At 34.4% G+C, this 13,661-nt stretch overlaps 1 protein-coding gene across 1 annotated transcript; it reads left to right on the forward strand.

Moving 5' to 3' along the window:
* The first annotated feature begins 1,186 nt into the window (after positions 1-1,186).
* LOC117914880 (TVP38/TMEM64 family membrane protein slr0305) lies at positions 1,187-13,399 on the forward strand. Its single transcript, XM_034830394.1, has 9 exons — positions 1,187-1,629; positions 4,557-4,618; positions 6,826-6,880; positions 7,901-7,999; positions 8,368-8,454; positions 9,770-9,886; positions 11,358-11,450; positions 11,827-11,857; positions 12,997-13,399. The coding sequence occupies exons 1-9, from the start codon at positions 1,534-1,536 to the stop codon at positions 13,179-13,181; spliced, it is 825 nt and encodes a 274-aa protein (XP_034686285.1). The 5' UTR covers positions 1,187-1,533; the 3' UTR covers positions 13,182-13,399.
* The last annotated feature ends 262 nt before the right edge of the window (positions 13,400-13,661 follow it).

Here is a 13,661-nt window from a genome sequence, read left to right on the forward strand (position 1 = left end):
AGTTATTTGATAAAATTTATTATAAATTATCAAATTGTCACATTTATCATCATAGATTATAACTAAGATAAAGAAAGGTCAGTAACAATGAAAGTGGTAGAGTAATAAAAGATTTTGTATAAGTAACTATAGTAAATGGAGATTAAAAAAAAAGAGTAAAATGAATATGTGAATTTAAAAATAAGTTAATTATTTTTATTTTTTATTTTAATCATATTGTTATTAAGTTGGTTTATCAGACATTCACTAAGTACGATAAAAATAACTATTATATCATAATCTCTTTAAAAAAATTTAAGTTATTGGATGACTTATAAATGATAAAATTAGAATATGAGCAATGGAGTATTTAGCAAATTAATTTAATAACTTAATATGATTTAACGACTTAATTAAGTTATTAAGTATGTTTGGTAAAATAACTGGAGATTATAACTTAAAATCGTTTTTAACTTAAATTACTAAGTTAAAATATTTAATTTATTTTTAATCTAAAATATTTTTTTTTTATTTCATTTGTCCATATTAACGAAAATATATTTTAAAATTATGATTTCATATCCATTATTTATTTTTTATAATAAATATTTTAGATCATATGATATATCAATAATACTAATAATCATGATTCATAAATAATTTTATTGTTAAAAAATTAATAAAGATAATATATGAATTAAAATAAATGACAATAATATATTAGTTAATATTAAAAAGGGTAAATGTATTAATTTAATGAGTAAGAATAAATTTTAAGTTTATTTATTTAAATAATTTTAATATTTAAAGTGAATAAAATTTAAATTAATAACTTAAAAATAATTAAACTTAAAATCAATTTAAATTATTAAATAATAACTCTTAAAGTTTACGAAGCAATCATATAAACAAAACATACATATAAAAATGTAACACGATTTCTAAATCTATGATAGGACTTTTTCTTATCAATATTAATGGACGAGAGAAATTATTATTATTATTAAAAAAGTGTCTAATTTATTATTATTATTTTTTATGATTAAAATTAATTACATTTTGGACACTCGAAAAAAATTTATTTTCAAAAAGGAATCGAAAGGAAAAGAACCTGGTAATCACAAAGGGCAAATAAGCACTTGTTAGTTGTTACAAGTGTCCAAACCCGAACCGGACGTATGAAAAGAAAAGCGGTTGACGCGCCTGAATACCTCTAACAGCGAGTCCAGAGTGCAGACGAAGGAAGAACAAGCGGTGGGTGCACGCGCCTAAGGTTGCCTTTATGATTTATCCTGTTGACGTACCCACTCAAAACAATTGGGGATAGAGGGGACGATAGAGGTGGGGAGAGAGAGCAATTGTTTTGGAATTGGCGAAAAGGAAAAGGGTTAGGTGAAAATTGTTGATGGGTTCAAAAACGTGAAGCAAAACTGAGGGCCAAATCGAAATCTGGCTAACCTTGAGGGGTTGAGGTTTCGCCTGTCCTTCAAGCAATCATCATCGGATTACATAGACGGCGACGAGGAGTGCAGGCCGTGGCGTCGCAGGCTTTCCATGGCCTTCTCATGGCTCTCTTTTCTCAGGATCACCTTCCTCCTCCTCCTTATTGCCGCCATCGCCGTCGCTTGTTTCACTCTCCCTGTTGAAAAGGTTCGGTTTTCCCATCTGGGTCTATTTCCTTTTCATTTTTTATCATTTAATGCGTCCTTTTTTTGTTCTTTCCCTTTTTAGGGTTTTGATGTACTTTTTAAAAGTGGGTTTGTTGTCTGGGTTTCGATTCGGTGGTTTGTTTAATTTGCTGTGCCATTTTGGTTGGCATTTTGAGTCACTGGTGCTTGCTTCTTGCTGATTGAATTCATTGGTAGGTTATTCCTCAAATGTTAGGTTGGCTTGTGAGGCGGGTTGTTGAATTTGTGAGAGATATTACGCTTATGTGTGTAAAATCGCATTGGCATTTGGTCATTTGGTATGAGATCATAAAAAACGAACTATAAAGTGAATTGAAACAGACGTAAGACTTCAAACTGTGGGAGTCTCGTGTTAGTCTAAAAGGACGTTAAATGGGTGCTGGCTAGAGTTGATGTGAATGCGAGGTAAGAGGGCCACTGGGTAGGAGATGCAATTATAATACTAAATTCTTCTAGTCGATGGCTAATTGGAGAAGGACAAGAATTTCCGGGGATGAAATTGACAATGTAGACATAATTTCAGAAGATTGTTTTATGTTGCAACTCTTTTTCAAGTTTTAGGGTTGTAAGAGGCAAAGAGAAAAATGCAAAAATTGATTCAAGTAGGGGAAGTGCTCCAGGTTGGATGCCATTAGCATCTTCTCCCCTCATGCTTCTCTCATCAGAGTTGAACTTCTGAAAGTGTTTTGTTGAAATTCATTATAACAGTATTGCAAACTCCACTTCTACTATGTGGAACCTAAGAACGATGAGATCCTTGTTCTTTTGGATTTCTTCTTCTTTTTTTTAGGTAAAACAAAAGTGTAAATAAAAAAGGAAGTGCTTATAGAGCGCCCCAAGATACCCAGGAAGCATACAACGGTCACCTAAAGTCTCATCCATAAGAATAAGGGGGCTACAAAAAGGAATGCCCGTTCTCAATAAGAACCCAACCAATCAACAAAGCTAATTGAAGACAAAGGACCATCATCTATAAGCATATCGGTCCAAGATCAAAGATTACAAACAAAAGAGTGTTTTAGCCTTTGGGAGGAATGCTCCTCATTTTCAAATGCTTTTCTATTCCTTTCTCTTGGATTTTTAGGCCTAGCAGATTGGCAAACAGTTTACGTAGTTATGTGCAGATTCATTTTTCCCCCAAAATTTTGAGGGTGTAGTTTTCACTCTTGAAAGGGCTTAGGGTAGTGTTTCCCCTAGTTTCACCTAGCCACTGATAGAGGTAGATTAAGGCCATTTTAACTTATGCATAGATGGTTACATGGGAGCATATTTAAATGCTCTTCATGTATGAGATTATGGGCTTGGTGAACTCTGGGAAGGTGTTGGGTCTCCAGGATTCACAGGTGTGTTAACTTTTTCATTAATGGAGGAGCTTCAATCTGGTAACTTTAGAGTGTACTTTTATCCTGCTTGGGTAGCCTGTGGTATCTGGTTGCTTTCTTAGAATGGGTTTGTAGGGATGGATTGATGTTGACTTGTTTTCTGTTCAATCTCTCCCTCTCCCTTTCCCCCTCAAGACAGCTAACCTTCTCTCTCTCTCTCTTTTTTTTTCTTTTTCTTTTTTTTTTTCTTCTTAGTATTATAATTTTACATTTTAAAAAAACTTTGGTGCAGTGGGACATTTCTTTCCTCTTTTCTCGATCTCAATGATATCTCACCTAGGTTTGACAATGTAATATTTTGCAAATTATTCTTTCCTTCTGATGGGGGATGCCATATAACCACAAACTAAGGACGATCCTACCAGTCCTGCTTCTTGTTGTTTTAATGAGGTCTGCCTTTTAACCTTCATTAATAGAATGTTGATAGAGTTTTGATTTTAATTGTAATGCCTCTTTTTCTTGCAATTACTGTTCAAAATCTATTTGTTCCTTCAAACTTTGAATCCCTTTCTATACATATGGGCCTTTTCTAGCACCTACCAAATTTAAAATTTCACTTGGATGACTGCTCGACATAAGATAAGCATAGGAGATGTGTTAAAAAAAATAAATATATTTAAATCTCCTTCACCTAATATATGCTTTATGTGTAAGAGGGCAAAGGGAATTGCTTGAGCATCTCTTTCTGTACTGGAGATTCTTATTCAGAGAGAATGATTCTTCCTCAAATTGTTGGACGTTCGTTAGGCACCTTTGAGAGGACTTGCTTTTCCTGTGCTACGTTTTCCCCAGTATTGAAGGTTCATTGAGTTAGTTGGATTGTGAAGAGCACTGTAGTGGCTATCATATGGATTATTTGGAGATAGGGAATAAGCAATCTTTTTAAGTGAGTGCATATGCTAGTTTCATAATTCTTTTGGGGTTTCATCATTCCCATTTTATAAATTGATTGGAGGGCAAGCTGTGTTTTGCTTACCAAGCTCCTTCAAGTAAGTGTGGTAAGTTTAACTTTGATGTTTGCTTGGGTGGTGGGGAACATAGTCAACTAGCATCGTTAGCTTTTTAGGGGGCTTGTGTTCTGCCATTTTACTCACTTTGCAAAAGCCTTTTAAGTAAACTTCCAGCATTTATTAGGTTAAAAAAAAGGTAGTAAACAAGCCCTTGAAATCACATGGAAGAAATGATATTTGTGGGCATATTTGTATCTCAATCAAGATTCTGTTGAAGTCCCAATTTTAATTTTTCTTTTTTCAAATACAGCCTAGTGTAACTCAATGTCTTTTTTATCAGACTATCACCATTTACATTGATACTTAAGAATGTATTGGGAAGTTTCTTCTGTTATGATTCTTTTTCTTTTTCTTTGTTTTTTTTTTCCATGAATATTTTTTTTCCAATCATGTAGATAAATTGAATATTTTGGGATTAATCATAGTATCATTGCTGACAATGATGTTTATGTTTTTTTTCTGAATTTCAATTTGCTGAAAAGAATTGCTTGTTACAGATTCTGAAGGACTTCTTATTATGGATTGAGCAAGATCTTGGACCTTGGGGTCCGCTTGCGCTGTAAGTGAGTTGCAATATTTTTTTGTTCACTAATTTACCTTGTAGCGAATCCTTGTGTTTAACCCATCTTTTATATGTTGTGAAAGTTTTGTTTCGTTTTGTTTTTTTTTTTTTTCATCATTGTTGTGAGAATGGTTTAAGTGCAGTTGCTTCTTATTGATGGAACATGTTAAAAGATAGTTTGTCAAAGTATGTGATGGCATCTGAATGAGCCTTTCCTTTTTACTTCACACCTTGTATGACTTTATTTGACATAGGTATGGTAATCCAAGTTTGAACTCTCTCTTGTAATCTGGTTTGATGAACTGAAGAGGACAGCTGATGTGTATAGGAGCTATACTTGTGTTAAATTTTTTTGAAAGCAATGATAAAGTGATATTTTCATCTTTTAAATTGTAAACTCTAAATTCTCTACTTTTTTTAATGACACATGACTATCGAAGATAAGTTCATTTGAAGCACATGTATGCATGGATAACTACATCCCATATAAGAAATGCATGGAGCACAACTATAATGCTCTTCCTCTGTCTAGAGAATTTTGATGTTTGACCACCTGCATTTGCATCTGCTGACCATAATATGAAGGCAGCCTTATAATGTGTTTCATTTACACTATTGTGTAAATCCTGAAGGCTGATTCTTTTTTGTTTTCAACCTCCTTTTTAGGGTACTCCTTATTTCTTAATACAATATATGGGAAAAAAATAATTTTAATAATCTAGTAAAAAGGCTATCTTACTTGCATTTTGCACAGATGTTGCAGTTTTAGGCTTCTTTGAGTTGATGAGAAAATGGACATTCAAAAAACACAACACCAACTCATTCAGAATCTTTGCTTTAATTAAAGAGGAGATGAGTTAAATAATGTTATCTATACATTTGCACTTTATCATGGGATCTCCTTCAGATGTGGATAACATTGTGCGTTTAACTCTATTGTTATCAGAGAAAACTGAGTGCACTTTGGAATGTTGAAAGATCAAAACAAGAATCCTTGGAAAAATTCAATCCCTTGACTCTTAGAGTGCTGAAGTTGCTGCGTCAGACATTTGAACCAAATTAGTATGAGATACTTGGATGATGTCTGTTATGGGGTTTTTATCCAACAGACACATCTTACTGAGGGAGTAACATAGTCTGAGTGCGTTAGGTATTTCTCTGGATATTTCTTAAGGTGGTCCTATGTCACATTTTCCTTTCCTACATCATATTTTCCTTATGGGAAATGAATTGTTTGGAAAAATATGGGAGGAAAACAAACAGGGAGGCAGAGATTTCCCAAAGCACAAGGTGGGGAAAAAAGGGGAAAAATCAATGCTCAAAAGGAAAACAAAGAGCAAGTGCAACCCAAGAAAATCAAATCTCCAAATGTCACCTTGAATTATGCATGGATATTTTCTTCAAGTTTAACATTTGGAGAAGCAGGAAATCTGCACAAGTTCCCCTCAAATATAGAGGTGTTGCCAAGGACCTCCATGGTCATATCTAAACCATTTGATGATTATTTATTTATTTATTTATTTTGATAGGCAAATGAAAAGCAATATATAAAAAGCTCCAAAAAAGCCATTTGATGGTTGTAAACACCTGTTCTCTAGATTCCTTTGGACTGAACTAGATTTCAAACGCTGTTGTAATTGCAACATCTCATCCAATGCACTTAGGGAAAGAGAAAAGTATCCTTTAGATTTGGTCCTGACTAGACATTGATATTCCCAATCTAGTGAGCACCAATGTTAGATGCTGGTGTAAAAACTTCATTTCACACCATGATGGGGAAGAAGAAAATCAAGATCCTTGACAATCAAACTATTGCTATTAGTGTTATGCTACCTTCTTGAGTCCATGTAGCATAAGTCTGGCTGTTATGATGTCTTTCTTAATAATACATCATTTATATGGGTGCCAACACACACACACACACACACACATGTATGCATTCATACCCTTTTTTCTGGGAAAATAGAGCTATTTTTATTTCCACACTACATGCCATTTATTAAATTGCAGAAGAGCTGCTGTCTTACACTATTACAGAGCTGTATTTTTCCTAACTTTAAAGAACTTCTTTATATCTATCATACCAATATTTTGGCAATAGCCAATAGATTCTGGGCAGCAGCTTGGTTATCTACACACTTGTTTAATATTTTTAGCATTACCTTTTTATTCTTTATTATATACTTCTTTTGGAAATTTTGCAGGGCTGTTGCTTACATTCCTCTGACAGTCCTGGCAGTTCCAGCTTCAGTACTTACTGTAAGCATTAAATCCATTTCTAATGCTTTTAGATCCTGGTTACCGCTTTTTGTTTCATAAATAAGTGCTCATTTTGCAAAGTTCTAGTTTGTAGCTGCTCCGACATTCATTTTGCATTCTTTGGTTTAAATGGTCTCCACTATTCCACTTTTGAAACATCAAGTCCATGTTCTCAATTCTTGGCACTTTTTTTTTTTAAACACAAGTTCATCACTACGACATGGCTTAAAAATGTTACAGAAATTTATATTGTTTATTGAAGATTACAACCTGAGAAAATCATGGTGTTAAAGCATATTTCTGCCTACCAATGCCATCAAAGTCAAGCAAGATAGTAAGAGAGGAACCTAAATGCTTCTTCTTAATGCAGAAACTGTGAGCAAGTTTCAGCCATTAGTAATACAAAGCAAAAACTTAAAATATCTACAGCGCAGGTGGTGCATTGGCAAGTGCTCATCTTTACTAGCCCAGAACCTTAAGCTACTGAATTGTTGCAAATTGCATATCTGGAATGCGAAATATACACACATGAGTGAATTCAAACGTTCTCTTGATACACTATTACATAGGTTTTTCCTTGGTAGATTTTGTTCTTTTGGACCATATCTTTTTAAGCTTCTATTATGTCTGAGACTGTGAAGATGCTTGACTGCATGGTACTAAGGAAACAAGAAGTCATCTGCATGCCCAGCTTCCCATATCTCAAATCAACTGGTTACCAATAAGATGAGTTTTTGTTTGTCATTTTCTATGAATTGATCTGAAGCATCCATATTCCAACTGTGTGTACTCTTTAACTCTTTCTTTAGCAAACCTTGACAATAGCCATGAATGATATCTTCCTCTATTTTTAGTATTTTTTCCTTCTCAAGTTTTTTGATTCTTCCCTGATTATAGTTTGATATTGGATGTGGCAATTTACATGTGACCCTTACTGAGAAATGCTCTATCTGAGAAGATTGCATCCTGCCCTCCCAATTAAAGCTTCAATTAATGTTGTATCTGCTTTCTATCTTCCAGCTTGGTGGTGGCTATCTTTTTGGGTTGCCTGTGGGCTTTGTTGCCGATTCAATTGGTGCCACTGTCGGTGCAGGTGCTGCATTTCTTCTTGGCAGAACGGTAAGTTTCTGACAATGTATGATGGAGTGTATTTTCTGTTGTTCTGTGCAATGTGTATGCAACAGTATAGAGAACCCAATATTATTAATATCTTATTATCTGTTAACACTCCTCCAGTCTTCACTACTTGAGAAGTGATTGATAAATAGGATCTTGCCAAATTGTATACAGCATCATACGGTATATGCCTTCATGACCAATCACTAGTATTCATAGCTTCTATTGCTGCTCATTGTTTCTCTAATATTCTTATCATTACTTCTTTGATGATATTTTTCTTCTTATAAACCCTTTATGATGTTCTTTTATTAAATTTTTCTATCTTGTATATATCTGTATATGTGTCTTATTCTGGTATTTCTATGTAGATTGGGAGGTCATATGTTATCTCCAAGTTAAAGGATTATCCTCAATTCCGGGCAGTTGCCATTGCAATTCAGAGATCTGGCTTTAAGGTTTGTATAACTATATCTGATCTGCAGAAACTGAGTTATGTTCTTGACCAGTGCATCTACTTGATCTGATTGTTCCAAATTTCATTTTGTATCTAATCCAAAAGAGGATAAAGTTTGTCCTGGTTCATAGTGTCAAAACTGATAAAAAGCTTGAGGATTCTGACTCTCTGAGTGTACTTCCTAAAGAGGGTGGGCAGTGGATTACTTATATTATAGAACTATTTCTAAGAGCAACAAAATGTTGCATAGATGGAAAAGTATGCAGCTTTAAGTCCTTTGAGAACATAGTGGCCAATTGGGTAACAAGTATGGGGATTTATTACAATGAAACTATTGGTTCAACTGCAAATCTATTTAATATTAATAGTGTACCGAAGTTAGGTAGCACTATGGATTGAGTGTGTCACTCGATCTATTGAAATTTACAAGTTCCATGGGGTATATATATACACACACACCCATACCTACATACATATATATATATTTTGATAGGTATACCTACATACATATATACACACACACGAAGGAATTTAATTGAAAAGGGGCTGAAGAGAAGGGGGCACAGCCTAGGTACACTGGAGGCATAAACAAGGCCTATCAGGGCTGAACACAACCCCACAAAAAACTCAGTGAGGATTCAAACAATCTACGGGGCCTAACAAATACATAGGATCCACATCTGAAGACTCCTCTAATGTTGTGTGTATATGCATAAATTATCCTTTACTTTGTGCACCAATATATATTTGAAAAATTCACCTCATTTAAATGTAAGAGACTGTAGAAGTATCAGCCATTTTGCAAGATCAAGCTGACAAATTGCTATCAGGTAGTGTCTATCGAGCATTTTTATGAAGATTCTTAGTTTGTATCAAAATGATCCATAGCTGCTTAGGAGTTTCTCATGTTCTCTTCTGGGTACCTTCCTAGGTTGTAGGTAGGCTGTCTATGTGCTAGGCCATTTATTATTTAGCTCGGTGGTCACTTTCTGTAGTGATCTCTAGTCAAGAGAGTGCCTGACTGTCTCTGCCTGAATCATATCTAACTGATTGTTTTCACCCAGTGGTACCCATATATCCACACACAGGTGGTCTGGATTAACATTGTACTCTCTAGTTAAAAGGCTAATAAGACAATAAATTGTTGTCCTTAGATTCTTATACACTGGCTGAAAGACCAATTAATATTATGCTTTTTGCTTGAAAGGGCTGTTAATGTAAGAACCTCTAGCTTATAGTGGCATGCTATTTTAGTTGCTATCTACATTTATGCTTTATCTCACCCTCTTCTAAGAAATCTGTGTCTCATTCAACAGATTGTTTTGCTGCTTCGGCTTGTTCCCTTACTTCCTTTTAACATGCTGAATTACCTCCTGTCTGTGACTCCAGTTCCAGTATGGGAGTACATGCTGGCTTCCTGGTTGGGAATGATGGTATCTTCTCCACCCTTGAACTGAAGATTCTTAGTGATGTTGTGCCAATGATTTAATCCTTTTTCATATTATCATAAATCTTAGATGTTACATAGATTTGATTATCATTATTCCTTAATTTTTTTTTCAATGTGTGTGTGTGTGTGGATCAACTTACACTTGGAATTGAACTTATTATTCTTACATTACTTATTGACCTTGCTGATAACCCTATTTTTTCAAACCCATCGTTGGATTAGACTCCCTCGCATGTCATGCGGACATGATGCCACATTAATAGGATATTAGTAGCCTGGATTTGAACTACATCCGAAATTGGATTTCTTATTTTGCCTATTGTTGGATATCATTCCTCACACTTTTATCTCATGAATGAATGTCACATTTATTATATATTAGCAGCACCCGAATCCAGTTTTCTTTTCATTATATAATAAATGAAACAGTACCATATGGATGAGATAGCTCCCATTCTCCATTCAACTTGATCGTTGTCAAATATGAAGGGGACATCTTATACAAAGGCATGCTTTGTGGTGTGAACCCCAGAAGAAGTTTTTGAGGGTTGTAAGAATAAGAAGTTGACACTATAAACACATGTTAATGCATGCACGCATGCATGCATGCACAGACTTCAATGGACACACAGAAACACATGGTAATACACACATCAATTCACGTGCATGCTTCAATGCAAGTGTACTTACCTCATGTGGCAAGGTGGTCTTCCCTTCCATTGAGCTCTTTGCTAAAACCCACCCTGAACCCTGCAATGTAACCACTGATCTGAGTCTTTTAGGTGTAAATTACTCTAAAGTAAACTTTCCATGGTTAGAATAATTTTGCCACACAAATGTTGGCATTTTTTTAGCTTTATTACTTGAATTTGGCATCAACAGTGCCTCAAAAGAAAAAAAAAAAAAAGGCCAGAGCTGTGTGCATAGATCAGCAAATATGCTGCAAGGCTTCATATTAATTTAGCATATATAGCCACCTTGTATACTCCCTGTATGCTACGTGGCTTTTAGCCTTTTTCTAATGAATTTCTTGTTTACTTATCAAAAAGAAAAAAAAATATTAATTTAGCATATACCGCCACTTCCACTTATAATAGTAAATCTAGAAAATGTCTGCTTGCACCAGGCAGTAAACGTGAAGGTACTTTTGTGGGTTTGTCCCTTTCAGACCAGTGCAATTCCTCTTGATATCTTGATATTTAAAAAAAGAAAAACGAAAAAAGAAGAAAATATCTGGACCAAACATCACAATTGCACATTAGTTTCTGCCCTTGTATGGTTTCAAAAATGGAATTTATTACAAGTATCATCTGTCTTTGTTTGGTTTAGTTGTCTTTATTATTGGAGTGCCTGTTGAATTGAATTCCCAGGCTATGCATGCATATCCTCCAAGAGTTGTTTAAATGATCCAATTTTGATGGTATGTTGATGTGCCCACTCTGTTACCGTTGCAGCCAATAACACTTGCTCTAGTATACATTGGAACCACTCTCAAGGATCTTTCTGATGTAACACATGGATGGCATGAGTTTTCAACTTCTCGTTGGGTAAGAGAATCTAATTCTTTTTTCCTGTTTAGATTTGCTAAATCTTTTTAAATTATTGAACTAATCTCAAAGACCTGATATGATAAAATTGAACTTGTTACACTGTTCTAGAGGTACATTTGAACAGTTTCATCTTTCTGTTATTGATGTCAGCAAGTTGCTTGACACTTGCCTTGGCCTAGTTTCTGAGCACCTCTATTCTAAAGGTGCATGAACTTGGAATCAGGGTTTTATTTTTCCATGATGGGTGTAAGGCCTCAGGAAGGAATATATTGTTTTTTTGGCTGATTTAAGCTTAGGGATTTATGGATGCTCACATTTATCTTCTTCTCATCTTCTATTCTGATATTTGCTTTGTCTTTTTTGGTGGATGCAGATATTTATAGGGTTGGGCCTTGTGATATCTGGTAAGTTGCAATTTAGTATGCATGTGAATGCACGCACATGCACGCACAAGTAGAGATGAAAACTCAGGAAGGCTGCTTGGTAAAAGCTTAGGAATATATACCTTCATTGGCTTAATAATCACATCATACCTATGTTTACAGAAGCTTAGGTTCTGTTTGGGAAATGTTCTTGAAAACGGTTTTCTAACTTCAAAAATAGATTTGATAAATTTTTTAATGAAAATAATTTTTTGAGAATTTGTTTTTAAAACATGTTTTTTTAGAACAAATTTGTTGTGTTTTCAAGGTTTTTTTTGTTTTTTTTTTTTGGTAAGAGTATGTTGAGAAACAATTGAAAATATGGGGAATATTTTTGGGAATGTTTACATTGTATATAAATACACTATACCTTCATTTCAGAATTGAGTTAAAAATTTGTTTCTGAAAACAAGTGAGACATGTTTTGAAGAATTGTTCTCAAAAACCATTTTTTGAAACTCTGCCAAATAGGCTCTTAATTTCACATTTTAAAGAGAAAAGAATCAATTAAATATTGGTCACAATTGCTTCTAGAGCAATTTGGTTTGGGAAAATAATGCTTCTTAACTATGTTACATGGGTTTGGGTACGAGTGTCAAGCGTGGGTGCGTGTCCAAGCGTCTAATTCTTCACATTTCAAATTTTGGCTGAAAATGATCGTGAATGAAAATTAGATATGACATAAGAAAAGGGAAAAATAACTTAAAAAGTCTATGAGAAGCAAAAAATGAACATATCCCTGTTAAGAAAATTCTCTCTTTTCTCTTTTGTCCTTATTTTTTAGAAAATAATAAAATTAAAAATAGGGAAATTGGAAGCAAACCTCACCCACACCCATGTGTTGACACCTGGTATTTTGAGTGAAGTTAAAAAGTCTGGGTATCACAGGTTCAAGGAATTTATGATCACCTCCTTGTAACATCCCAGTATCACCAAAGAAGAGAATGGATGTAATGGAGGAATATGAGTCAGAATATTAACCAGAATAAAGTTTGATAGACTCTACCACAAAACTTAAAGGCAAGGAATAGATTAGAATGATCCAAAGTTGTGTACTTCATACATTTGAGTGATGTAATTCAGATTTCTAATTTGTTTTCTTTTCTTGGCTTTGTTTGCAGTGATTCTAATGGTTTGTGTTACTAAAGTTGCCAAGGCTGCTTTGGAAAAAGCTTTGGCTGAAAACGAGGATATAGATGGCATTGTAGCTGCCCCGCAGTTACCCATTGTATCTAATCCATCATTGGATCTCCAGCAGCCTCTAGTTGTCAAGATAGACCCTACTCAAGACAATCAAGAAAAATGAAATACACGTCCTGTAAATTCTTCCCCTACCTTCTTCAAAAGACTCCTTGTCCCCTTTTTCTTTTTTTACTTTAGCAACTGTCTGCAGCACTAGGTGCTTTCCATTTTTATCCATTTAGTCTCATCTTCTCTCATTACGAATTGTTTTGGACAGAAATGTAAGATTATATGGGTAAGAATGTGTTTTAATTGTATTTGTTCCATTGGAAATCAGTAAAATATTTGAAAAAAATAATGAAATTGATGTTTTTTGAAACCATCTTGCTTCAGATATGATTGTGTTTTGGTTCTTTCAGGGAGCTTTCTTTTACCGTTGTTTTTCTCTTCTAAGAAGTCTTTACCCTTCCTTGGCTGCATTCCTCCCTTTGTTAATCAATTTTTATATTGTTGCTTGGGAAACTAGAAAAGAAGTGTGGAATTGTTATCCTAAGCCTGTAATCTGTATGTTGTTAAACTATCTCCTTGGCTACTCACCTGAAAA

Source organism: Vitis riparia, chromosome 5 (assembly GCF_004353265.1).
Source record: "Vitis riparia cultivar Riparia Gloire de Montpellier isolate 1030 chromosome 5, EGFV_Vit.rip_1.0, whole genome shotgun sequence".
Lineage (NCBI taxonomy): Eukaryota > Viridiplantae > Streptophyta > Magnoliopsida > Vitales > Vitaceae > Vitis > Vitis riparia.